Source organism: Zootermopsis nevadensis, unplaced genomic scaffold, assembly GCF_977971745.1.
Source record: "Zootermopsis nevadensis isolate Lab colony 2312 unplaced genomic scaffold, Znev_1.0 Znev_ptg000002l, whole genome shotgun sequence".
Classification (NCBI taxonomy): domain Eukaryota; kingdom Metazoa; phylum Arthropoda; class Insecta; order Blattodea; family Termopsidae; genus Zootermopsis; species Zootermopsis nevadensis.
The window spans coordinates 16447191-16472370 of NW_028259134.1; the positions used below are offsets into that span (position 1 = coordinate 16447191).

The 25180-nt window shown below is 38.1% G+C and overlaps 1 protein-coding gene, 1 long non-coding RNA gene and 3 other non-coding genes across 5 annotated transcripts; 3 read left to right on the top strand and 2 right to left on the bottom strand.

Moving 5' to 3' along the window:
• Positions 1 to 7171: 7171 nt before the first annotated feature.
• On the bottom strand, positions 7172 to 11507 carry LOC110836984 (uncharacterized). The gene is made up of 2 exons (XR_002545527.2): positions 11212 to 11507; positions 7172 to 7269 (listed from the first exon to the last, which is right to left on the bottom strand). It is a non-coding gene; the product is annotated as an uncharacterized LOC110836984 (long non-coding RNA).
• A 3090-nt stretch (positions 11508 to 14597) lies between these two features.
• LOC147875086 (putative gustatory receptor 28b) lies at positions 14598 to 15612 on the top strand. Its single transcript, XM_087356846.1, has one exon. The coding sequence runs from the start codon at positions 14654 to 14656 to the stop codon at positions 15362 to 15364; it is 711 nt and encodes a 236-aa protein (XP_087212972.1). The 5' UTR covers positions 14598 to 14653; the 3' UTR covers positions 15365 to 15612.
• Positions 15613 to 16071: 459 nt separating this feature from the next.
• On the bottom strand, positions 16072 to 16144 carry TRNAV-UAC (transfer RNA valine (anticodon UAC)). The gene has a single exon. It is a non-coding gene; the product is annotated as a tRNA-Val (tRNA).
• Positions 16145 to 18124: 1980 nt separating this feature from the next.
• Positions 18125 to 18196, top strand: TRNAD-GUC (transfer RNA aspartic acid (anticodon GUC)). Its single transcript has one exon. It is a non-coding gene; the product is annotated as a tRNA-Asp (tRNA).
• A 6590-nt stretch (positions 18197 to 24786) lies between these two features.
• Positions 24787 to 24859, top strand: TRNAK-UUU (transfer RNA lysine (anticodon UUU)). The gene has a single exon. It is a non-coding gene; the product is annotated as a tRNA-Lys (tRNA).
• Positions 24860 to 25180: the final 321 nt, after the last annotated feature.

The following is a 25180-nucleotide window of genomic DNA, read 5'->3' on the forward strand; positions in this document are numbered from 1 at the left end:
TCAGGACCTTACAATAAAACGTGAATGACATTTGCTTTTTTCAGGCGTTATATATCTTATAGTATGGTGATCAATATTTCTTCTTTGTTTAGTGTGAGTCAGGGTATGTTCCCTTAGACCGATAATGCTGACATATTTTGTTGTATTTCACAGTTCCTTGAAACATAATATGATCATGGAAAAAGATATTTCCAATTTGCTCGATTTTATAGCAGACCTGCCTTTTCAGTAGTGGGAACTGCTTCGTCACTAGAAAGTCAAAAGTGATAAGAACGCCGAGGTTGAAAGAAGGTCGGCCTTCAATTTCTGTTCTGATTGGCAGTGGCCAGCATCTGCTCTTCGATGTCCTCATCAACACCGCCTTCAACCCTTTCCCTGCCAATGAGGGCAGATCCTGTTGGGTCTCTCAAGGACTGTCTGGCAATTTCTTAAAGACTGTGCTTCCATTGATTGCAATTCGTCTGTATGGTATTAGGTAACATGTTCGTAGAAAATTCTTTATTATTAAAGCTTTCTGCTTCCTTGGTACAAAAGTGTTGAACAATAATATCGCTGTAATTCCTGTAAGCCACGGTGGTCTAGCGGTTAGAACGCTGGCCTTGTAATCCTGGGGTCTCGGGTTCGATTCCCGGCGGTGCCCGAATTTATAACTTGTGTTGGGCAAGGCCGTGGTCTAGGCAACACGGAGTTTTCCTCTGGGGCTTCCCCGGTTTCTCCGTGGCATCCCAACAATTACTCCATACACACACAGAAGAAGGCAATGGCAAACCACTTCTGGATCATCTGCCAAGAATGTATATGAACAGGTCCCAGTCCGAGAAAAGGATGGAAGGATCCTGTTCATATGGACCTGTCGTCAGACAGAACACTAAAAAAAATAAAAAAAAATAATTCCTACTCGCTTGTACAACTGTCTGGGTAATGAGAGGTTTATAGCAAGTTGATGACATGACATCCATGTGAGGAGGAATGGCGATACTAAGTCGTCAGTAAAAATGTTCCATTTTCTACTCCACAGCACTCATTGTCAAAAACAAACGCATTAACCGAATCAACTACAGACAAATAACAGTGACATTTTACAAGTCAAGTTTAGTGTGCTTTATTAACATATGTGTGGAGTGAAGAAACACGGGCAAGAGGTCAGGTGTCACAAATGAAAGCCTAGTTCACAATGAGCTGACGGTTTCAACACGGGAATGTAGGAATTCTGAATAATTACTGTCCTAAAGACAAATACTTCAAGAATATCGCTGTAAACGTAATTTGTTACTTTAGTGATTGCCTGACTGCCTTCTGTTCTGTTGTAAGGTACAGAGACATTACATGAAACATGCTTACAAATACATCCCAAACTGGAATTCAACTGGAGGCCTACTCGTGCTTGTCGCAAGATAGCTTCGAGCTTCGTTGACAGTTACAGATACACGCGTTAGTGGCCAGCGGGGCGGGAGGGAAACATACGAGGTACCCCCCTTCATATTTTGATGTAGCTCATGCTCGCAGATATTCTGCGCCCAGTATACCGTGCATACTTTTGCTTGCCTTAGACACCGGGAAGATAACAGCTTGCCTCCGTCATAGGGCGATAACTCATCATCATCGTCCTAAATAGATTCAGGCAGTGCCCAAAATATTAGGGTCGTAAACTAATATTAGATCTAACATTCATCATCGTCTGCGTTACCTACGTGGCAAAACAGTGAGACGTTTAAGTAAACATATAAATAACGACTCTGAAAATGAAAGGGTTTATTAAGCTGAGAATCGTAGTATTGTTTGCATCTAGTTATAAGCCGCATGTAAAGGTTGTATATGCTCCTTCAGTATACATAAGGTTGTGTAATGTCATATATTGCTGCCCTGTTTCTTTTATAGCCCTGTAATCTGTGTTGTTTACGTTGTAGATGAAAATTGCAGTTTGTAAAACATGTCGAAGAGGCATATTTGCATTGCTTATCCAGCAGGAGAAAGACGACGAGCTTCAGTGGGTGTATAAAAATTAAGTTCTCCCTTCAGTTGTCTATTGTTTCCCGCACTCAGTATAATTCTGAGCATTGTGTATTAAATGTTGGAGATACAGCACTGTATTTCCATCCTTACTGTGGGTTAACTGGTGGGGAAAAAATATTTATATCCTATGCCATTTTTGACGTAAATACGTCTATAAGGAAGGGTCATTCGGCAAAAAAGTGGAACGAAAAAGGGAAACGAAAAAGTGGAACGAAAAAATGATAGGAAAAAGTGACAGGAAAATGTGTAAGATGGTTACCTAGGAAATATCAACAATTTGTAAATGTGGACTGACAACAATAGTCAGCTTGCATGCATTGTTATGTTACCTACGAAACGCCATCTATTTACTCGGCATTGTTGTTACCTAGGAAACGTCATCTGTTTACCTAGGAAACGTTACATGACATTTCATTACATTACCTTACATTACCTTACCTTACATTACATTATATTACATTATATTACATTAAATTACCTTACCTTACATTACATTACATTACATTCAGCTACCACAGACCCATCTTAAGCGTAACTAATTCAAGTTAAATAAGCAATGTCTTAATCAAACTTATCTCAAATGTAAAACATGTATAAAGGAAATATTTAGAATAAAGCCAATATATAAACTTCCTTTCCGTATAGACGTATTTACGTCAAATTCTCCGGAACCGTGGTTCCACTGACAACTTTTTTTTCTCCGTAACAGATACGGCAAAGAGACCAAAGATTTATTTAAGATTTGAACCCCTGTAATTTTTCCAAGTGTCGCATCTTATTTCCATCTGGAGGAACATTAAAATTGTGTGGAGGACAAACAATGAACCTTAAAAATGTAAAATTAAAATATAAAGATATATGCTTTCACTACGGTCTACATAGGAATACAGTTAGAAAGATAAAATTAAAATTATTTGTATTAGTCTGGTAGATGTTTACCGACGTCACCCTCATGATTGAGGCAGCAAGGACCTCTGAAACATCGGTAAACTTCTACTAGACTACACGACACAACAGCTCTTCGTTGGTGATAGGGTGTGTATTTCATTGTCGTTCGTGGAAAGACGCATTTCGTACCGGAGTAAACAGCCTTTCTACAAGTGTTCTTTGCACTCTGGCTTCCTCAATGGTGACGAAATAAACACGAAAATATGTTTGTATTTTGCCCCTCTTTTCCATTTGTTCGTAAAAAAATGTTGACGGGGCAGCAAAGATTCAAATAGAGAACATTTATTTATATTTGAAATTATTCAGTAGGTCCACATTTCCCGCAACATATTAATTTCAGAAAACATTATCCGTGAAACAAAACGTTTATTAACTGTGTCTTTTCCTCCATTACGTATTTCTGTAGTGGAAGCATCCACCCTCATACGTCACCATATGCCTGTTCACGGTAACAATTATCCCTGCCAATTAGCAGTCTCGGTATGTAAATATGGTTAGCGCTTCTCCCAATTAGCTGGAATGCAGTATGCAGATTCTGTTTTCGACGTTTTACTTTGTAGGATTGTTTACAGGTCATTTCCGGGTTGATTCACTGGTGTGTTGACTGAACGCCGATACATTTATTTAGAGCGTTGACAAAAATGTGTCTTTGCTTTCATAATATATCGTTTGTGCCACTTTAATGATTTCCTCAATCGTGGCTCGCGTGTCTCAAGTTGACGCACAAACGCACCCAGAATCGGTTTAAGAAAAATCACTCAGGAGACCAGAATAGAATCGGGATAATAGTACTAAAATAAATATTGCTACATTGACTCATTTTCGACTCCATTGATTGACTTGTTAGCTTCTTAGATAATTAGCCAGTTTTGTTGATGATCTATTAGTGTTACATTAAAACCTGAGAATTTAAAATCTTTTTACAAGTCGTAATTGCAGACGTAATGAGTCGTTATATAAGGGCTGTTTTTACTCTTTAAAACTCGTCTTCAAGGTAGAGGAAGTGCTAATACATCGAGCTCCTACTGTTTCTCAAAATAACTTTCAAGTTAATTGTGTCAGTAGAAGGTCACACTATTCTAAGCTACTTCTACGTCATAATTTTAGGTTTCCGAATGAATACATTTCCTACTTCGGAGGCATTTTAGCGAGACTCGTTTGTCTGTCTGTAACCTTGTTAACGATGATGTTTAACTTCAAGTTTTGGCCTTGATTTGTTCACTCAATCGACTCGTCACAACCATTACAATTGAGGTGAAATTAACTTTTTAACAATTAACCTACGAACATATCGCATTGTGCTAACAAGTATCGCTAAATTTCGGACTGAAATGAGTCTCTGCACATTTAACATTTATTAAAAGTGTGATAAGAATAGTGAGATCTTCTTCATCATCCCTGTTTTATCGTCTTTTATGGACTTTTCATACTGTTTCGTCATCAAATTATTGCTTCCCCAATATATTTGTATCCAAACAAATTGTTACGTACTACTTTTTTTTCGTAACTGTTGTTTTTAATCTTAATATGTCATTTGTCTGTAACTGTTGTCATTATTACTCGTTCATGGTGTGTTCTTATCTTCTAAATTGTTCAGTACGGTATTTATATTATCATAATAATTTAATAATTCAGAGATGATTTTGGTTTTTAATTTAGAGAATTTCCATATTCTGGTTAATTTGTCCCTTTATTATTTGCTGTCCCTAAAGCATAGACAGCTTAATATTTGTTTTGATTTAGTGTGTTGTAAAGTTCTGAACTGTGTGGAAAGGTTTAAGCACCATTGCAGTAGAGTGCGGACATGTCGTACATTCGAACGCGGCGGGAGTGTGTGACAGACAGACACTTAAAGTATGAAAAGGTGTTGCTATGCGGGTGGTGTCTTTTATTTTCTTCTCCTGGTGACACATGACTGCATCGGGAACGCCCTTTTAGCAAGCCCTTTCAAAATACCGTCTCAGGTAAAAAAGAAGTTAAGTTAAAAAGAAATGTATCTTTGTGTTGTCGTGTGAAAGAAACATCCGTCCTGTCTTTCTTCTCGCTAACGAAGGATGACCAAAACATTTGTCGTTCTCCGAGTTACAGGTGTGGGTATTAATCAGGTAACCGTAGCTGATGTGATCAAGGTATTTGAGAATGTTAATAGTTGCCACTGTAACCAAGCGTAGGGCACTTGCGAATCGTAGTCTAGAAGGCACACACTCCCTAATGGTAGCGCTAGAGTGCTGAGGCAAACATTCACGAATTCTAGTCTTCGGCTCTAAATGGAATCCGGGTTCACACTCCTGACGCTTTGCCCCAGCAGAGATGGTCCTCGGTACACACCAGCTTGTAGACTGAGTGATGGAGAACAGAAAAGTGTCTACCTCTACCCAGAAGTAGTAAATCAGTTAACAGATGTTGTAGGTTAACATTATTACCCGATTCAATATTTATATTGAATATTCAGCGGTGAAATATGAACAAATGTTAAATTAGAGCCATTTTCGTACTCACCGCCGTGAGAAACTCAAATCCTTTAATGAAGCTGTTCAAATTGTTACATAATATAGTTTATTGTCGATAGCAGTAGTAATATTAAATCGTTTAATTATTTATTTTTTAATACTTTCGATCACATAAATGTATTTTGTCTTTGTTGTATGTCCACCTTTCACGTTAATTTAAATCTATGCTTATGAAGAAAAACTGTTACATTGTCAGTATAAAACTGATATACGTACACTGGGTGTAAGGTTTGTTGTTGAACAACAAAGATCGATTGTGAAAATGAGTGTTACGTGTGATTGTGCACATGAAATAATTAATCTCAGTTTGTTAGCTGCTTAGCAACTGCCGAGTGGTTTGAATATCCCAAGAATTAGTGCATATGATGCATTAATGACGCGATAACCAGGGAAAATTGTAAATCGGACTTCACTCGGACTGGAATGAAAAGAAGTCGGGCGTGCTAGATTGGACAGGATGCAAAGGAAATAAATGCAGATTCTGGATTAATTGCATCTGTCGCAGAGTTGGCAGACTTAGATTAGCCAAGTGGGTTTTGAAATTTGAGTATACATTACCCCACGTGGGGGAAACATGACGGGTCTGTAAAGTCTATTGTGTCCATTCGACAGACAACTCCATCATTGCCAAAGGGGGAAAAAAAATCTACACGCGTGAAGCAGCCAAATAACCTGTTCGTCAATAAGATTTGTCATGCCACTCAATTGCTACACCGGTAGATCTACAGACCGACAGATGGGTGTGACTCGTTTATTTGTTCTCAACTGATTTGAACAAGTAACTTCAGTTCTCGGAATTCTACATGAGTGGCAGGACAACTTGAAGGCAATGTCAGTGCGTGCAAATATAAATTCAGTTCAGTACCTGTTATTCCTATTTCAACTGAGAGTCGCGATGAATTTAATACTGTGGTAATTGCATTCTCAAGCTATGTATCTTTTTATTCTGATATATTTAAGTTGTGTATACTGATAAGGCATATTGTCAGTCAAAACATAATTTATCAATGTTATATTCGTGAATTATCTGCAGACGAAACCCGTTTAACAGGGTTTATAAAATTCATAGTGTTGGCGCGTGTTAATACGTAGATCTGCACGATGCTGTCTGTTATCAGTAATGTTTTTACGACTGGTAGTACATAACACGCTCTGGCTACAAACCGAGCCGAGGTGCGAATAAGCGAATTCTGTTCGTACCGACTACGACTGATAAATCTATGTGAGGTCACCAAATTCTGACTTCGCCTGGTGTGTTGGCCATTAAGAGGCTACCGCATCGCACACCATTTGCTTTGTGAGTGAGTTCTCATGCTCGTCTTAATTAAGTGACCTCTAGGCTGGCAGGACACCCGTGTGCTTGTCTGCGTCGCGGATCGGATTACTGATGGACCACGTTGGGTGGGTAGCACACAAAAACTTGAGCAGCGAGGCCCAGAAAGGGGGAGAGGGGCCCCGAAAGATTTTAACGAGGTCGTTGCAGGCACAGCTTCCAAAATGAAGGTTTACTTTGATACTTTTCGACACTGTATCAACTGCTGAAATTACATTATATCGTATCAGAATGACTGTCAGTGCTGAAATGCATGGAATATGTGGAAAAGGGCTTTTGCATATACTAAATAAAATTCATGAGTTAAAATGAATTTTCAGATTCGCTGTTTGTTAGCGATGGGGTCTACGACAGATAGGCTAATGAATGTCTTTAAGTAATTTTCTTTATTCCTAATTTACAGTTCTCTTAAAACATATTTCTTCTCCCCTGAATGTTGTTTATTCGAAAGTGGACATGTTGAATCTGAAACGGGAAAATAAAAATCAGGGCGTTTTGGAAAATAAATCACCAAGAAGACCAACAAAGAGATCTGATGATAATGGGCCGTTGCTGGGGAAATAAATTTATATACCTCTGGTACGACGAAAAGGAAATTGTATTTGAGAGTTCCTGCATATTTTCTGAGAGTTTTCTGTTCTGTTAGGTGAATGAAGGTTATAAACACGTTATAGCCTACGGCCACTTCACAGTGTTCTATGGTTACGAAAGTCTGAAGTAGGAAGGGACGTTCTGTTCTCTTTCTTATGATTCTTAGAATATTGCGCATTCTAAAAGCTGGGAAAACCAGGAAGAAATAGAGACCCTTAGCTAGGATTTTAATGACGGCGTTTGGAATTGCGGTTTTAAACATGAGTTCATTTGCATTTGCTTTGAAACAATGTCCCAGAACGTGTCTGTGTGTAAGAGACATCATTTAAACAAGACTGGAGAAATGTTCTCCGATTTAAAATACACGTGCGTATGTGTTCTTTGCGATTTGAACTGATTCACGCTTATTGAACACCTAATGAACGCAGTATAAATGCCTTTTCATTATAATGCGGTAAATATTACCTATATAAAACCACTCAAATAAGAATTGCAGGTTGTAATGGGATCCGTATTTTGTGTTTTTATAATTTTTTTGTTCGATAGTAAATTGATATGCTGAAATTTTAATTTAAGCTTTATCTAAAGTACGACTAGTTTCGGCCAATATGGACCAATACGGACAAAAATAAAATTGTTCCGAGAACGTTAGTTCAGGTCTAAAACTCCTTTTCATGTTTTATCATGATTTATACGAAATCTTTATTAGAATCAATTAGATCAGACTCATTGTAATGTGGCTATGTAACCGGAACATTAAGCGTTCTCAGTATTCGTTTAACTGTAGTTATCACAGTGTCTTACGTCAGGAGTATCGGAAGGAATTACGTGTATCACAGACGCCATCATCAATGGCGTTTCTGGAAGATTACAATAGCCTACATCATATCCTCTAAGAAATTCATGTCAGGAAGGAAATGCAGGATGTATTGTGGTGAGGAGTACCTTCCTTTATTGCGAGGTTTTTAAAGAATTGGGGATATCTGTTCAAATATGTGTTCAGTTAATTTTAACTCGAAAGGAAAATCTGCGTTAATTCTCACAATAAAAAATGTTGAAATATCTATTAATTTAAGTGTATTTAATTTTTGTTATGGCTGACATACATAGGTCGAAGACATTGCTTCTGCAACTTACGCTCATTAAAGTGAAAGATTTTGATTTGTTAAAGTCTTATTTGTGTTTGGTGCTGCAGGGGTGATTAGCGTAAAACCTGAAACGTCCATTTTACCCTGCGTCAGACGCAGAATAATTTGATTATGTTATTGCCCCCTCATCTAATTTTCGGTGTAAATAATGTTGCATGTGCATAACAGCGCTGCGATTACAACCCATGTAAATCGTCTCGGATTTTAGATATTTATAAGGCTCAATATTGACAGTGATATATTGCATCGGAGTGAGAAAGTGATAACGACGTCGGCTCTAAAAACCCAGAAAACAGTCATATTCAGACTCACCGCCGTGAGGACCTCAAATCCTACAATAATGATTTCGGTTGACACTTTTTGTTCAAAGGAGTATCGGTTTGTCAACTTTTCAGAAATTTTTGAGGAGGTGGGTTGCTTTGTCGATGTAGGATTCAGAAATTGATATAACCCTGAAAATTGAGGAGGAATTTTAGTGATTAGCGCGATGACTTTGTAATACTTGTAAAACGTTATAAATCCCGAGCTGGGATGGCCCTGACATGTTGTTCACACAGAGTTACAAGAAAATGGATTAAATTTTCTTTGACGTATTTGTGTCGGAAAATCAATCAGAATATGGCCAAGCAGAAAGGCAAACTGGCTCGTAAACCTCGATAAAAGTACTCCTTTGGACCCCTAACAACTCCTGTTCAAGTATTGGTTGTACTGACGGGAAACCACTCGTATGTTCCCATGCATTCTTATCAAGTTTTCCCCCCGACACTAGAATTTAATTCTCATTTCTAAGAATTTTATTTTACGTCCATGAGAATCCGTGTGGCATCATTCCACGGAGACAGATGAGGCTTCTACTTAAGCGTCAAGTAACATCGGTGTCTGATTTACATCAAGGTCGCCGGGATTCGAACATAATCGCATGTTTTTTGCAGATCCTGTTTTATATTCTCCTTGTCCTTCTCTTTAATAAGGTTTTCTTATTATTTGTGTTTTGTGGGAAGAAAAGAGAACTTAACAAAAGCCTAAGTTTGAACCAGAGGCTTTGAAACATATTTGTTCTAATTCTTTAAGAACAACATTTTTACCGTCCTTTTAGGAACAACTTTATTGATTTCTTAAACACCGTCATATGTCTGTAGACATGCCTTTGGACTTTTGAAAGAATGAATTGGTTTGTCTTACTCAAAAGTCTTTTAAATACCCACAGAAATTTGATAGAATTACCGGATCTTTCGGTAGATTTACTTAAAAATAAAAACAATGTCTACCGGAAACTACAGTTTTTACATCCAGATTATTAGTCCTTATTGAATCAAATTTGAATGCAGTCATTTCCATCGTCTTGTTGGTAGTCTAGATCAGTGGTATTCAACCTGGGGTACGCGAAGACATCTTAGGAGGTACGTAAAATTTAAAAAAAAAATATATATATTATTTTATGATAAACACTGAGTAATCAGTAATGTAATTTATTTAATTTATTTTAGATGTAGATTATATACCAACAACTTTAGGGGTACAAAGTTGAAGAGAAATTATATCTGGAGGTACGCGAACAAAAAAGGTTGAATACCACTGGTCTAGATACCGTTCTGCGGAAAAGACGGTATGCTTTACTGAATAATATTTTCTGATTTTCCGACATTTTTTGCGGGAGTTGATCACTTGTCTCCATCTAGTGCTGAGGTTGAAAATAAACGGATCTCTGTAAGGAGCTCTGGTACTGTCCCTGCCTTGCAACGTCATTGTCATTCTGAACGTTGTCTGGCCCATTCGGATCTATTAATAAAGTATACTAAAGCCTATTAACTTAAAGTGCTATATATGACGTCATAACACAAGAGGTTAAGTGTTGGTTTTAGCTTATCCGATTAATGCTGCTAGCGAGAGGAATATTATCGATATCTCGCTGAGAAACAGTATCTTCAGTTTATGCCAGTTATTTCTTTACTAGCGTACTGTTACCCGTCAATGTTGACGGGGATGAACCTTTTTTGTGTAGAACAATAACACAGTTTATCGTAGCGTAATCTTTCCGAATCGCCTTTAAAGCACATTTACACAGATTCTTGATAAAGTAAACTGAAAGTGGAAACATCTTCAGATCGACTGCCGAACTCGCCAACGTGAAACTTGGGCCTGACCCCATACTCCAGACTCCCGCAAAAACTCAGACTTCGCCAGGCCTCATCATACGCGCCGCCACAGCCTCGTTTGAATATCTTACTACCAGAGTCGCCACCGTCAGAACATTTCAATTATTTCGCCTTCCAAAAACTGCGCAATCGTACAGTCAAGCTTAATTGATACTGGCAATTATGTCAGGAGTAGATTACTGGCTAACGAAGTTTGAAATCTTAATTGTTTCTAAACTGGTTGAAAAATTCTCTGCTCCTTTGGAAGCTGAAGGGTTTTTGTGAACCCGCTGTTAGCGTGTTTACAGAAAACCTTACTGGACGCAGTTGAGCTAGTTGACCCCAGTCCTCGCCCTCACACCGAATTCTTTAAGTATTTATTTTAATATTATTGTTCTGTCTAAACCTGGGTCTTCCACGTGGTCTCTTTCTTTGGAGTTTTCCGTCATGTCAGCTTTACCTTCAGGCCTTTATCGTGTGATGCCCTGTCAAAGTGGAAACTTTGGCATTGTTTTAGTTACTTTACAACTTACCCACTGAGTTTGATCCATGAACTTGAAGGTTGAGAGATACAGAGGACGAGTTTTAAATACTGACTGTGAACTTGTATTGGAGATGTGAGTGTGATTTGCACATCATGGCCGAAGCTGCTGTTGCCAAGGTTGGATGACGTAACTGTAGTGACACCTTGCAGAGAGACGCAAAGACTCGGGAGTAATTTGAATTCTTCTTCCTCCATGTGCCCACTTTCGTGAGTGAAGGGACTGAAGAACGATTGTATCGCTGCAGACGTATTTGAAACTCTTTGCCCATCGTGTCACTAGACACCAGCGTGAGTAAATGTACGTTTGGTAAGCGATTTCTCTTCATGCGTTTTCTATAAGCAATGACGATAAACTGTAAGCAGTTAAGATGACAATTTCGGATCTGGGGGGAAAAGGGGGGAGAGAGAGAAAAAGAGAGAGAGAGACTAGATTTGAAGCGTCAAGTTTGTGACGAAAATAATTTTAAAATCGATTCATAAATTATGCAATGACAAAGGTACGTATTCAGTGGTTAGATCTTCAACTTGTCGAAAGCGAGCACTCCCCATGGCGTCGTGGACCACAGTTTGAAAGCACCTAGTCAACTACTTTTTTTAATATAATTAATATAAAATGTTGACCATAAGCATTATTCCATTTTCGTTAATGATCTGTTACAATGGACACATTTGAAAAAAATATACGCAGTCCATAAAATAAACATCACCAATATCCATTATCATTATTCCCATGCTTCTGACACGGCACCTTGAACAGTGAACACTTATTGAACAGCGGCCATAATTTTATAATACGACAAGGAGAGATGCCTTTCATTAAGATAATGACAAATTATAATGGAAACGAATGGGGCTTGTTACAACAACATTACATTATCAGGAGATGAGAGATATGTAGTACTTTGTCAACGGGAAAACACCTGTATCGCAAAAAGAGACTGACATCAATTATAATGAGACTATCAGTGAAAGCTGACTACTTGATGCTACTTTAAAAGATAAACATTAATATACATTAGTGTCTACGCATAGGTTAAGAAGACATGCGACCGGTTTAGTTCATGCATGATGTACTTCCTAGAATCACACTAGTCTTCACATAGACACGGAATTCTTACATGGTACTTAAAAAGGATTTATTCAAAATTAATTATGTTACACGAAGAAGATTTTAAGAAATGTGTGTTGTGTTGTTAAGAAGACATGAAGAACTTAGTTTGCTAGACAAATGCTGTCACTACAGCACACTACACAGTTAACGTTTGTGTCTGAAATACGTTTTGAAATTACCACGGTCTTCAAGAACACTTCAAATTTGCTACTTGTTTCTACATAATCAAAACATACAACAATTTCTACACTTTCTAAATTTCTGTTTGTAATTTAAATTGGCCTATTTCAAACTTAGGCCCCAAATACGTAAATGATAAACTTTAGTATCAACAACGGTTAACATCTGAAGGTAACGTCGTTTTCAAGCTGTAGGTTAAAATGCGAATCTACATTTGCAATTCTGAACCATTTTTATTTAATTTATTTTAAATGTTTCCCTTGTTCAAAGCCATTTTCACGTTCTCTGTGAAGCTTGGCAGTTACTGATACAGATTTATCATACCTTTTCGTCAAATGCCATATATTGAATATTGGAACTTTCACCTGTCTTTTCTCATTTTTTATACCATTTATCAGGGGTAAACTGGTAGATTTTCATGTGTGTTTGATACGGTGATAGACTGCTAATCACATCTAGACGTCGGAGTGCTTTAGTTCAAGTTGTTTTTACGAAGGCGCTGTGAAGTCGTCTATGTGTGCTATGATCAAGAATCCTTCAAGATGTTTTAGTGTTTCCACAGAGAACAAACATAATATGAACCGTACTGTTCTTTGGAAACACGTGACTTGCTGTTTTTTTGTGTGATTGTGGATACAACGACTCGCGTTGTCGCATACAAATAACGTCTTCTGTTTTTTTTGTGTTTTATGCATGAAGAAGTAGTGATGTAGAAATTACATCGCAAGGAATATACATGTGGACATTCTGTCATCGTATACGTCAGATTTTCTCCCAGACGTAAACTTTTTTCACGCACAGATATTCACACCAATTATCTTTAAAGTTATTACATAATATGGACGTCCAGTAACATAGCATGAATGTGCGGTGATACATAAACTTAATCGGAACGTAGAACCGGCCACGTTTATGTATGTAATAGTTCCACCCACAGAGATACTACTGTCATAAAATAGTTTTACTTTCAAGGAACAATGACAGCGTCTCATCGTTATTACATATTTATACAGCAGCTGTTGTTGATAGGGAACAAAAGCTGTTTAAGGCGATCTTTATAATAGCTTCTTCTCGTAACAAATATCGCTAAGTTCGAGGCATCAACAACAATCCCTGAAACTGTTTACGTGTTGTTGGACAAAGATTTATATCGAATTCTACCACAGCTACTACTATTGACAAACATATAACTTTTCGACGCGCCATGTAGATATTATTTTGTGTCATAATATTTGGTCACACAGTGACACTGACGTCGCCGAAGGTGTAGTTTTCATAATCATTGGATCTGTTTATATATATTACTGAAAAAAAGATTCTGTACAGAGGTATTACCTCTCTTTGGTTGTCCTCGGTATCTCAAGCAAAATGCTGCGATAGTACCTTAAAATAAGTGCCTCCCGTCAGTTTCTTAAATCCTTGCCAACTCACATATCATCGTATTGTCATAAAACTGTGCTCTTTGTAAAGAGTTAAATTGGCCTCCTTTAATAAGCTAAGAATGAATAAGTACTTGTATGCTGTGTTGTATTCAGATTTTTGCTTCGTTGTGTGGATGCATTAGATAGATCTTGTAAGTACTACACATTTCATTGAGTGTTGCGTCATTGCTTGGTTGTAGAAAATGAAGACTTTTGACAACATTTTTACAGCTATTAAACCACTATTTTACTTGTCTAAGGCATTTGGCCTCGCGCCGTTAAGCTGGATTAAAGAAAAAGATAGTGGAACAGTGAAGCCGAGTTCACGATCTTTTGATGTGTACTGGGGTGCTGTGTTATTCTTGTGTTTCCTTGTAAATGTGCCTTTGGAATTTTACGTTATGCAGTTCAATAATTGGAATTACCCGATAAAATTAAATGTAGTCTGTTGTATATATAAAATATCTTGTCATTTATCTGGTATGACATCTCTACTTTTCATATCAGCTTTCAAAAGACACAGCTTACCCCAGATATTAATCTTAATATCAGAAGTGGATCAACTGTTGTATAAGAAACCAGAAAGGCTAATCCTTTACAAGGAAACAAGGTCCTTTATTTCACGCGAACTTTGTATACTGTCCATTATTTTTATTCCTTTACTTGTCACGTATTTTTATTTCTCTCCCAAAGAAGGACTTTTAAGATATTTTGTTTTAATGATTGAGAGTATACAAAACTTGTCATTTATGTTGATGATTGTTCAGTTTACGAACATAATTTTGCTTTTGAGGCAGAGGTACAAATGTCTTAACAGGTGGCTCGATATTCATTCAAATATTTGGAGAGACAGAATAAAATCTGTTGGTAAGGACGTTCCTTTGTTATCAGATGTAGAGACCTACGTATTATCACGTTATAGTCTGAAGTATGGAAGACTTAAGATACTTGAGCAAAGACATATTTATAGTAAACTATATGATATTGTATGTCTGGTAAATTCATATTTTGGATTACCAGTTTTTATGTTGACATTCTGGATGTTTGTGAGTGTTGTGTTCATTTCATATTCGTGTATGTTATCTATTATGCTTGTTATAAGTACAGGTAAAGAGCTCGGTGAACATGTATGGGCAATGACTGGTTTAATTTGGTCCTTTGCTTGTGTAGTTTTGCTGCTTTTAATAATTGCGGCGTGTCATACCACAACTGAAGAATGCGGTAAGTCACAGATTCTGGTAGAAAAGTTAATATTACGCTCTGGATTAAGTTATGAAACGATAAATGAACTTAAATTTCTGTCAGCGCAACTTAAAAACATGAAAGTTTCATTCACTGCTTACGGCTTCTTTTCGTTGGACTTACCTTTCATGTACAACTTTGTTGGTGTCATATGCACATATTTATTGATACTAGCCCAGTTTAATTGACGTGTGAAGTGCATATCTACAAATAGCGTTGTCCAACATAGTAATAGCTAATTTATATGCCCGATGTAATTTGTGAATATTGCTTCTTCAGAGCGGTCAGGTATGTCCTTAACCCCGTGACGTCACGCTCCAATGTGCTGTAACGATTGAAAACGAGCAGATACTGCAAACTCATGTCTGACGTGGCAATTTTAAATACAGAAACATCCCGTCTTGGAGGCAGTTTTTCCCAAAAAAACAGCTTAACTCTAAAGCATGTAAATTGAAGATTTGTTTCCTGTATATTCAATTTTGAATAAAGATGGGGGAGGAATTACTATCCTGAGCGTACATATTTCAATATGAAAGTTGGTGCGTCTAAGTCTGACCTTTTAGTCATTTTGCAGACTGAAGAGGATGACTTTTTCTGGCAAGTGAGGTGTGACGTTGGGACGCAGATAGAACTGGCTCTGAGTTGTGTATCATTAGCGTCGAGTCTTCGGATTCTGCAACTACAAAATTAGAATTTAGTTATTTAATCAGTTTACCTGTACGTTGTCTCTACTTCTTTACCTCTCAATATATTTGTACTCATTTTCGTATATAAAATAGTACAGCTAATATTTATGGTAATATGACAACTTCCACAATGTGGTAGTAACTTCTGTACCTTGGGTCGTGTTTGATTTCCTCAGCTTGAAGTCATCATTAACAAAAAATAACATTCATGGCTCCGCCCGGTTTCGAACCGGGGACCTTCTGCGTGTAAAGCAGACGTGATAACCACTACACCACGGAACCAGTTGTCAGAACTCTCACAGATTAAGAAGGCTTACGAACTTTCGGAACTTGATTAAATATTTTGTGCAATATTGTATCATTTAAAATACACAAAGTTCAGGAGTCTATTGGATGAAAGCCAGAATTCCTACCATAAGATCAATAGCCTACGACACAAATGAATTCTCTTGTCATCAGTAACACCAACATGGCGGCATTATGATCTTCTGATGTCGGTGTCTCTCTTTGTAGGATACTTAAGTTTTCTGCAAGTTAGATCTTCGGAATATGTGCTGCTTTTGGCAAGGCGCCGTAATATTTTTGAAGATTTTAACAGACGTATTGCTGGTCTAATCATCAAGAGGATGACGTGACGTTTCTTTGTTTCACCTTATTATTTTCTGGCCATAGAGTGGTAAACCTGCATATAAATAATAAAGATTTTTATCCCTGCTTGAACTATGACAATAGTGCAGGATGGAATACCCTCTGTGGTAAATGAGCATAATAATTTGGATTGACTCACTTTCATCAAGGAATTTGATCTTGTTTCTTACATGAAGTTGAAGGAAGGGGCGTTCGCTTGAATAGTTTTAGTAAAGTGGTCAGAGGGCATTTTTGATTGGCGTGAAGATGAAGATGGATGCCTAGATCGCAGTGGACGCAATAAAAATTAAAATTCCTCTGCTTTGCCTGCGTGACTTGTAAAAGAGGCGAGGTCAGAAGGTGAAACATTAGAGCGGCCATCATGCCAGCTCGTAATGGAAGCCGCAGCTGGGCGAGAAGTGAGTGAGTGGTTCCTACATCAGCAGCTGACAATTAAGCCGTGTTGAGACGCGTGGTGCAGAATTCAAAAGCTGTTGTCCCCAAGTCCCCGTGTGAAGAAGTGTGTATGACTGCCTGCACATGGATTACCGCCGGTAGCATTTTGGGGTCGCCAGAACTCTTGAATCGTGTTTGATGTAACCTGCTACGTCATTGCCTCAACCATTGTCCGGCAGGGGAATAAAAGAAATGCTATCTTATAATTTGTATTCATTAATCAAGCTGTATTTTTTTAAAGACGGTATGCAGCTAATTAAAATTTGTCCCAAACATATCCTTGTTTATTAAACGACGCTGTCAGGAGCTTGGACTATATAGAATCGAAATGTAGGAAGATTAATTAGTTATAATTGGAAAAACTATGGAAGGAAGATACTATACCGGCATTTTCCTTCAGTCAGGACATCCGTCTGCATACCGAGATTTGTACTCGGCTCTTCCCGAATACGAATAAAGAGTGTTCACCGTCTCTCTGTACCTTCAAATGAAAATTTCAGTGAGTTGTGTAGTTTAACCCCTCAAGGCGAATTGGTAATTTTATGCACCAACTGCTCTTACAATCAGTAACCTTGCATTTTGTCCACAGTGTGTATTTACAGGTTCCGTGTCTCTCAGTGTAAACACTGATCATTTCCTTACACAGCATTCACCAACTTTTGCAATGGAGAAGTGTTGTGTGTTCTTTTGCGGTACGGGCTGATTTTATAAATAGCATTCAGACGAAGTACGGTCTCAGACGTTTGAGCCCTGAATTAATTTCTGTGCACAATGAATCAGTTTATAAATATGATAAAGTTTCCTTGCAGCTTGATTTAAAGTAGAAGTTGGTGTAGAACAAGACAGACCAAAGTGAAATTCACACGACAACTTTTAGTGGAGACCCAAAATGACAAACATAATCGAAATCGTAAACCTTAATAACGTGAAAACGTGTTCTGTTGTCACGAATCACGAATAGGCCTGTACCGACTTTGTAACTGTGATATGCTTTCATACGAATTTTTAGTCACCTGTAAAAATAATTGCGGCTGGGGACTGTCTGTTATCCTTATCTCTGTCTGTCCTTCTCTTTTTTATACACGCACACTAACAAAATGTTATAATGTATGTGATTTCTTATCACAAGACTTTATGTGTACTGAGTGTCTATATATACCGGAAGCGTTACGAAATATGTCCTCGGTAGTATAGTGGTAAGTATCCCCGCCTGTCACGCGGGAGACCGGGGTTCGATTCCCCGCCGGGGAGAATTTTTTTTTACGTTTTACCATTTTATTTATTGCTGATCATTATATCCTCATCGATATTTAATTTCAAATTCCTTTGCATTGCTTGATTGGAAACGAAAATGTAAGCTAAAATAAGCGATGGGTACACACAATTTCCAGTTGCAATGAGAATTACATATTCTATACTGTTATACATAACATCACTGAACAGACGGACTATTTTGTCTGTGGATCTTCGTGGTTTACCTCAGTGCCTCAAGGCACATGTAGTGCATTTTATTGAGCACTGCTTTCTTCCATATTCGCCATGAAGATGGTGACAGCAAGCACCTCTGAAGTGTCGGCAAACTTCTACCAGACTACACGGCACTACAACACAAGACAGCTATTTTAATATTCTGCTGTTTTTCTTGCAGAAAGCAGTACATTTTATTGTGAAGGACTTTCCAAATAATAAAAATCAGCAAACTGTGCACCTTCCCCCATCACAAGGGGCTTGTATTATACGAGTTACCAGTCTAATGAGGTCAGTGCACATGACCTCCTAGACATTACCACTGTCAAAAAACGTCTACATTTCGCACGGGCTTTAGTGCAGTGAAGCTAGTCTAGTGTTGCACCTGGTCTTTGCATGACCTAGGTGTCTTGGTTGATCACAGGTGCTCGACGGGGCATCGGCACATGAAATCGTTGCCAAGGTCCAGATAGCCCTCGGGACACAGTACACAGTGCCTGTTCATTGTTCGCGCTGCCCCCGAAGCCTGACATCACCAAGCGGTTGGTTTTCGTTCAGTGTGTAAATGGTTTAGGAAAGACGGGACCTACATCGGCTGACAGGCGGAACGAAGCGTTGTACGTGCCGAAGGAATATACGCTAACACTTGTTTGTCTCAAACTTTGTAATTAACTAAGTAGTTAAGGATTGCTGCGTAACTGATAGGTACGTTTATTGTGGTTTTATAACTCAAAGGTTCTACCTTCAACACACTAGGCAAGAAATCCAAGAAATTTGCATATAAATTAAATGTGCATTTAAACGTTGAATTATAACGGATTTACTAACAAAAATGTGCTCGGTCATTAAAGTGGCAGGATCCAGAGTTCAATTCTCTGCGGGGGCAGAGATTTTTTAATTCCGCCATCACTGGAGCCCACCCAGCTTCCTGTACAGTTGGTATTGTACATTTTTACCTGGGGTTAAAACGGTCGGGTTATGAACCTGATCACTTATCCAACCGAAGTCTTGTATACGTGCAGCTTTGCATCTACTTCCATTATCTTAATGGTTTCATGGAAACGCTGACTCAACTTAACAGATTTAGAAGTACAGAAAGTGAATTATGGAGGGACTGGGTTCAAATGGTTCAGGATAATTTTAGGATGTTTTTTGGTAAGACGGGCGAAGTAAGACGTAATTTATATCGACTTAAGCCCTTCTTTCCGAGTACCGAATTTATAAATTGAAGAAAAAGAATTTAAAGCCTCAGCGAACATCACACGAACCGCGGTCATTGTAACCTCACGTAGGCGTTGCACTTGCGAACCTGGCTTTATTGACGACGACGTACAATTCTTACAAGCCAGCTCTGCCAATATTGACGTTTCGAATCAGTATTTTGAAGGCCATAAAATACTGCGCTTATATAAGACGACAGGCGTGTTCTCTTAAGTTGTTTTAACGTATTACCATACTCTCTTAATTCACACTAATGCAAAGCGTTTGTCGTCTCTGCTGCAATTTTCTTTTACCTTTCCGCTCCAAATATAAATTTTTGAGATTGATTGATTGATTTTTATGTCCTTGTCAGGAATAAGCCACTTTATATTTCAATATAGACGGAATGTTAAGCGATTATACTGTAAGGCAGGTTATTTTGGTAAGATGGACGAGCGGGGATGATGGTCGAAACGGAAGGTTTTTGTACGACTCTGTCACGAAATGCTTTGCTGTGGACCTTCGACGTGGTGACACACGTCAGCAGTGGCTAACATCAGCACAAGCTGGTTTAACAAAGTAATTTACAGCAAGTAAGGAGAAGGAGATCATTAATAGTAACGGTATACTTTACCGATGTACACCGCCTGCTCGCGCAACCTTGACGCGTGGCAACCAGGAAGGTAGCTCACTAGATAAATTGCGCGTGTAGTACCTGGTGCTACCTCACGAATTCGCCTCTCGGGAAGTTTGAAAAAAGTGATTAAATTCAGACGCTTTCACAGACGACAAGACGTTCTACAGAGGATTTATTACATACTTTATTTCATGACTCTGTATCAGTTATAAAGGTTGTATTCTGCCCGGTTATTTGTGGTAGGATGATTATAGTGGGTGAATTGAGACAGATATGACGTTTTTGATTGAATCTTCGGTTTGAAGTCGATGAATTTGTTTCTTTCACTTACGATCGTGAAGAAATAAAAAAAACCAGTTTAAACTAAGTTGTAGCAGAGGAATTATGTCTACATTAAATATAATGGTTAATTCGACAATATTAATTTCTGTAATCAGTTGAAATTTTTTTAACTAGATGTAATGGTTATAGGCTTGTCATGGCAAATCGACGTCTTGTATTATGTCTCCCCACCCCAGATGTAATTGTTATATGGCCATGACTCGATCGTCGAAGCCATATCAGGCAAGTGCTCGTCCATTACATTAACGAGCCAGTAGAGGCGAGATATCGAGTTTTTTCTGTTGAATATAAGACTTGTTTTCGTGGCGTTAGCCCCCTCTAAAGTCTTTGTCAGATAACTCGTTTTTCTTCAGGATGGTTGGTTCCTCCCAACGGCGAATCACGTGATATCTCCTTGTATTTAACAAGGCGTCTGGGTTTCCACAGGCTCTGGGCCGACGTTTTCAGATATCGCATGTGAAGAAAGGAAAGGAAAGGAAATGTGTATTGGACTTGTCAGGCGGCCATGGAGTCACTTTCTATACTTTGTAATAATCAGAGACCTCTTCTCATTTTGCTCTTGGCATCTGTCATCCTTAAGATATGCAGATTTGTATGATTACACGCCCTATAATTTTTGTTGGAGTTTGGTTTTCAAATTAGGAAATTATCATTTAATTTCCTCTGTGGTCTGGTTTCCACTACATAGAAACCGACAGTGTTATTCTGCTGTTAGCTTCTCAAAATATCAGTGAAATTCTGGTTGTTGGAAATTTTATTTTGATGCAGAGTTTCCAGGATTTAGAACATCTTATTGTAATTTACGGCAACAAGAACATTTCAGTACAGTACAGATGAATGATCTGATTTTATGAATACATTATGATTTAGAGATTTAAACAGAACAGTATACGCGAGATTGGAAGTTTTCACGGAGGTGAAGATCTCCCTGATGGTCTTATGGGTTCTGATGCCATGTGGTCTTGTAGGTGGGTGTCAGTGATCCTGTGAGATGCTGCTGCCTCCAGCTCCAGAGCCCCATAGCTAGAGTGAGTAAGGCTCGTCGCGAGTTAGCCATTTCTTTTGTCAAGTAGCACGCTTTTTAGCTCCCTAGGTCTTTGGCTCCTGGAATCTTGACTTCCCCAGTACGAACATCCTGTTCTGAGTTGTTTAACCAACTGGTAGAAAGACTGAGAAAACCAAAGTAAAATCTCTGCTCGAGTCGCCGATGCTGATATTCTACAGAGAGAGAATGTTGTTCCGTTAATTGGTCGACGTTTCGTGTGGAAGGTAGAAAGCACGTGCAGACTTCTTTCTGCGTAACTACGTCCCGCTGGGCGCTGCTGAAACAGCAGCAGCACGATCTAATGAAACGGCTACAGCATCTTGCCCACATCTCAGTAGCGAATCTCTAAATCACTGTTATTCAACTAGATGTCTCCTCAAAATTCCTTGCTGTACGAACACCCCTTGGCTTGCCACCAAATGCAGCTCCTGACTTCTGTCGGGTCTTTGCTTCGTGTAAAGTGAATGGACTGTGACCTCCATTGTCGATAATGCGTCCATAGCTTGGTGATTTAGCACAGAAACAACGTTCTCTTCACCTTTATCTACTTCTAGGTCTTCCAAATGATCTGTTTTCTCCAAATTTTCCGAGTTCATAATTTATATTTTAAAATAAATTTTGTGCGAAGCCGGTTCGACTTTTCAGTGTGAATCCAAGGGTTGTAATGGGTCGATACCTCCCTCCCCACAAAAAAAATATAAATAAAAAAATTACCCTGACAAATTTTACGATGGAAACCCCCCCTTCCAAAGTAGTGTTAAATATAAATTGAAATCCTTTGAGTCGTTTCGGAAATTAAACACGTGGACTGACAGACACTGCCTGCCATGATGCGTTTGTTTTTTGTAGGCCTGCTATGTGCAAAGAACGTACAAATATCAGTAGAAGGTAAACACCTATAATCCTTGTAGGAAGAGGCTCTAGGCTAGGCCTGTGTGAAAGCTTCGTCAGGAATCCTTTTCCTTTGCTCGCCTCTTAATGACAACTGTCTGCAAGAGACGTCAACATTGACACATTCACAAGACAACTGAGGTTCTTTATTCTGTTATTCGTTTGCCATCTGGCGCCAACAGGATTGTCTCTTTGTAAGCAATGCAAATACATTCTATGTTTTCTGGTTGGAGCATTGGACGATGGCAGCTTCTTGTAGGTGAGTCTTCATGTCAGGCCTGTGGTTGTTGCAGAGAGGTTTTATGTACATGCCTTTAAAATTATAATGGAATTTTATATGGGATTTCTGACACAAATCGGAATTTTCTGACCTTCGAGCAAGAATAATTTCTGAAAATTAAGATTGTTCTACAAGTGGTCCAATATAAAAATATAGGCTTTATTTTTTGTTAACTTTCATGAAAATGTAACTGGATTCTTAAAATGATATATTTGTGTAGAAATTTTATAAATATTTTGCGAATGTATCCATAGTAAGCCGATAAAATGAAATAAAATAACCTTTTAATATTATATTATAAAAATATATTTTAATGTTTACGTTTTATTACGTAATTACGTTTTAAAATATAGTTATTTTAGAAATACTGTGATGCTGTCGTTATGGTTCTGTTAAACAATTCGTCGTCATATAGTTACTGTTATCAAGATATTTCTTTGCTGTGTTCTGACTCTAAGTGTAATTAATTATAAGTCCATTATAAATATTTAAAATGCTATTTTTTTAATGTTAAAGCTTTATCACTACAGGCGGAAGTTGTCTTCCTCAAGTTTATGCTGCGCTAAATCCCCTTTCTGCAGAAACTTATATACATCAGAAATAATAACATTTTCTATAAATGTATAGTTGTCCGCCTTTTGAACGAAGGGCCACAATTGAAGTGATCATGTGGCCTTCAGTTTCACGTTATCGGGACACGAAAGGTGTACGAAAATTCCAAGGCTTTGTTTCAACATCGACCTCACATTATATAACACAACTATATAAGAATTATCGCGTGTCTGGGATCGGTATGGCCTACTTGTTGCTCTATGGACCGGTCGAATACCCACCAGGCATAGGCCAACGGGTCTGGAAATTTTTTGAAGTAACCGCCGAATTCTTATGTTAAGAGTTTTGCGATAATCCGTATCTGCTATTTATGTTAATGCTGTTCCTGGAATGCTAATGTTATGACCACACTATTATTAATTTATTTTAACTAGCCTACTGACGAACCCGAAGATCTGTCACCACTTTAATATTATCCTTCAAGGACAAAAGGAAATGCATAATGCCGTCATATAGAGTACAAAACAATATTTCAAATAATGTAGGTAATAAATATGGACTAGCTAGTATTACGGTGTAGGAGTGTAATAGAACTTCGGAATATGAACGGTCAATTATAGACTGAATTTACGAAGTTGTTTCAAATATAAATACAGTATAATAACATTGGTGTGAAAGGGTACGTGAGTCGGAAATGGTTCTATAGGCAAATAAAACAAATCAAGAAAGGTTCATAAATGTAATTTCTGACACCGAAATTCGGATATACTTGTCACTGATACACCGTGATTCAGAACCTCGGCTGGAGATTATTATGGCTACTTTCACTATCATTATCGTAAGAATCATCGCCCTGATGACGGAGGCAGTATGACCTCTGAAACGTTGGTAAACATCGACCAGACTAGACAGCGCAACAACCCAGAAGACAGAAATCTTCATGCTCATCACCCTGATGATGGAGGCAGTATGACCTCTGAAACGTTGGTAAACATCGACCAGACTACACAGCGCAACAACCCAGAAGACAGAAATCTTCATACTCACCGCTGTGAAAACCTCTAACCCTAATCATTTTCACATGTTCCTGATTTACGCGCCTTAACTTTCTTCTCTTTTATCTCCGATTGCTTCTGTTTATTCTTCTTCATCACATACTTTCCATCTATCTCCTGCCCACCGCATATTATTTTTATCTTCATATCCGCGTTCGTGTTCTGCTTCTTAAATTTCTGTCGCACTATACAAGCAATGCTTCTGTTATGGTGCCGATAATAGAAAGATTTGTCTTTGTTGATAACTTTAGTTTTTCTATGGTTTCCGCTTCGAACACAGCAAATTGCGTTATAAATGCGATTTGTCATGACAACACGTGTTAGTAAGCTCCACGGAAAGATCTAAGTGATATTTTATGTGAGTGCAGTACAGCCCGGATAGCTCAGTCGGTAGAGCATTAGGCTTTTAACCTAAGGGTCCAGGGTTCGAGTCCCTGTTCGGGCGTATTTTTTGTTTATGAAATTGCACAGAGATTAGATTACTAAGAGAAGGAAGTTAAAAAATGTGTAGTACAGTCGATTTGTATTGCAAGATTTTATTATAACTTCTAAATGTAACAGTGAAATTCAGAGACGTGGATTTTTTTGTTTTTGGAGTGTAACGTGTCTTCTTCCACAATTAAAACTATTTTATTTAAATAACAATCAAGTTTAAAGTTCTTTGTACTTTACTTACAGACTAATTTCACAAGGTAAATTAATAAAACATGCGTGTCCTTCCTTTGTAACAACTTACTCTCATTGTCTTCCGAACAGTTCAAATATA

Excerpts from the sequence above, each read along its gene's own strand:
- LOC147875086 (XM_087356846.1), top strand. The coding sequence starts at position 14,654 with ATGATTGAGAGTATACAAAACTTGTCATTTATGTTGATGATTGTTCAG.